This window comes from Corvus brachyrhynchos, unplaced genomic scaffold, assembly GCF_000691975.1.
Source record: "Corvus brachyrhynchos isolate BGI_N302 unplaced genomic scaffold, ASM69197v1 scaffold10, whole genome shotgun sequence".
Lineage (NCBI taxonomy): Eukaryota > Metazoa > Chordata > Aves > Passeriformes > Corvidae > Corvus > Corvus brachyrhynchos.
The window spans coordinates 2,582,419-2,584,912 of record NW_008236180.1 but is presented as its reverse complement, the minus strand read 5'-3'; the positions used below and the strand labels follow the sequence as shown (position 1 = coordinate 2,584,912).

The 2,494-nt window shown below is 61.6% G+C and overlaps 1 protein-coding gene across 1 annotated transcript in view; it reads left to right on the top strand.

Moving 5' to 3' along the window:
* The first annotated feature begins 1,326 nt into the window (after positions 1-1,326).
* Positions 1,327-2,494, top strand: part of SLC12A5 (solute carrier family 12 member 5) — a 13,656-nt gene continuing 12,488 nt past the window's right edge. Inside the window, 3 exon segments of the mRNA XM_017733211.1 lie at positions 1,327-1,442; positions 1,674-1,805; positions 2,015-2,161. Of these exon segments, the coding sequence (XP_017588700.1) occupies positions 1,428-1,442; positions 1,674-1,805; positions 2,015-2,161 (294 nt within the window). The 5' untranslated portion in view covers positions 1,327-1,427.

The window sequence follows — 2,494 nt, the reverse complement described above, 5'->3', positions numbered from 1 at the left end:
TCAGTGTCACCTGTAGCACTTGAGACTTCACCTCCTGGTCAGCCAGGAGTACCATGTCTGCCAGGGAATTGCAGATGGTGAATCACCACTGCACGCAGGCTTCCAGGATCCCAAATATGAGTCAACTGCCGGGAGAATGGTGGCCTTCAAAGGACCAGGATGCTCCAAATGGTCGCAGGGTCTGTCATGAGTGGGTGACTACACTGCTAGGGCACCATCCCTCTGCCCCGGGGCACTCATCGGCTCCATGCTGAAGGATGGTGGAGGGGGCAGTTCTCTCCCTGCCCCCAAAGTGTGGAGCTGGTCTGTGACCCTGCCCATGTGGGCAGCCTGCCCAGCGGTGCAGTGGCTAATGGCAGTGTGACTGCTCTGGCTGCAGGGCCGTGGTGGTGGGATGGGTGTGTGGCAGGGAGCCTCTCTCCGCCCACTGAGGGCTGGGGACTAGCCCAGGTTTCCCTGTGCCATGGGTGCCATTGCCCCCTCAGCTGCTCTGCCCAGCACTGTGTCCTTTGGCTCCTGGCCCCCATGCTCTGGTCCCCCTCTGCTCTGGGCCCTCTCTTGGAGCTGTGCTGCTCCGGCAGCACCATCCTCACTGCTGCTCCATTTCCAGCTTGATTTATTTCTGCTGCTCTGCAGCTCAGCTGTTTTCATCGCTATTAAGCATCTCCAGGTTTCTTCTGCACTAGGTCATTAATGCAGTGAGTGGCTGTGGTCCCTGTCCTGGTAGTTCTGTGGGCCCTGCACTGCTGTGGGTGGCTCCACTGCCCCAGGCATCACCTGCCCTCAGTGGTGTCACCTCCAGATGCCTTCCCACCCTGTGGCCCCCACTCCTGTGGTTTGTGTCTGGGAGCAGAACCAGACACCTGGCCACTTGCCCCACTCCCCGGCATTGTGCCGGGACCATCCCCTCTGCGCTGGTGCTGAGCAGCCATCCAGATCCTGCCCCTGCAGATGCAGCGCTGAGGGCAGTCCCAGTGCGCTCACCCGTGGGCACCCCGTGCCGTGAGTTATTGCTGCCAGCCATCCCGCTGGAGGGTTCCCCTGGATCCACTCCGCTCGCCTCACTGTGTGGATGTGCTCTGGCGGGTCCGCACGTCAGCACAGCTGGGCAGGACAGCGTGTGGCTCCTGGGGACGGCAGCCCCTGCAGGTGTGAGGTGTGGGAGGTGATGCTGGTGGCTGGGATGCCGGCCTGCCATTGCCTGTGCTGGGACTGGGCATGAACATGGTGCCCACAGCTCCGGCAGCTCTCCTGCAGGAGCCACGGGCAGCCATGACCCCTCACAGTGGTGACCCTGTGGGATGGGCAGGGCAGGGCTGCCTGACTGACTCAGTGGTGTCTCCACAGGTGATGGCAATCCCAAGGAGAGCAGCCCCTTCATCAACAGCACGGACCTGGAGAAGGGCAAGGAATATGATGGCAAGAACATGGCCCTCTTTGAGGTAGGGCAGGCAGGCAGTGGGGCAGGGGGAGGGGGCTGAGCTGGGCAGCTGTCCCATACAGCCGACCTGCACCCCGGGCACTGGGACATGCCAGAGCCCCAGGCCAGGGTTGCCACACTGCCAAAGCCATTCCTGGAGGGGCAGGCAGTGGGGTAGCATCTGGTGAGGTCTCCTGGGGTTGGCTAGGGTCCCAAGGGACTGTCCTCATGACTCGGGCTCTGCTCTCCACAGGAGGAGATGGACACAAGCCCTATGGTCTCGTCTCTGCTGAGTGGACTGGCAAATTACACCAACCTGCCACAGGGCAGCCGGGAGCATGAGGAGGCTGAGAACAATGATGGAGGCAAGAAAAAGCCCGTGCAGGTGAGGACTTAGGAGGGAGCTAACCCTCCCTCTCCAGCCCTTGCCTGCGTAGTGCCAGGCCACAGACTACCCTGGGAACAGGGGACTCCTTGGCCTCAGCCAGGGGCAGTTTCACCCTGGGTTCCTGGCTGCTTTGCAGGAGGAGTGGGACCTGTTGCTCCCCTGCCAGCCAGACCCCTGAGCCCTGGTAACTGCTGTTCCCTCAACAGGCCCCACGGATGGGCACCTTCATGGGTGTCTACCTGCCCTGCCTCCAGAACATCTTTGGGGTCATCCTCTTCCTGCGTCTCACCTGGGTGGTGGGGATTGCTGGCATCATGGAGTCATTCTGCATGGTCTTCCTCTGCTGCTCCTGTGTGAGTTTTGGAGCCAGATGAGCCTTCACCAGCCTTGCCCATGGCCTGGGGGTTACCAGTCTGGCTGGCTGGACTATGGAGAGGTGCACTAGCTGCCAGCCCACCATGCCCTGCCCCAGCTTCTGCCCCTGCCCTAGCTCCTGCCCCACTTAGAGCAAGGAGAAGCCTTCAGCTTCCCAAAGGAATCAGCACTGGAATGGGGCTCAAATGGTGACCCAGATTATAGCTGCCATGTAGGGGGATGTGCTGGGGGTCCCCTGCTCTGGCACCACACTGTGCTGCAGAGAGCCACCTCACCAGGACAGTCACCCCAGGGCAGAGGTTGGGAAGGCT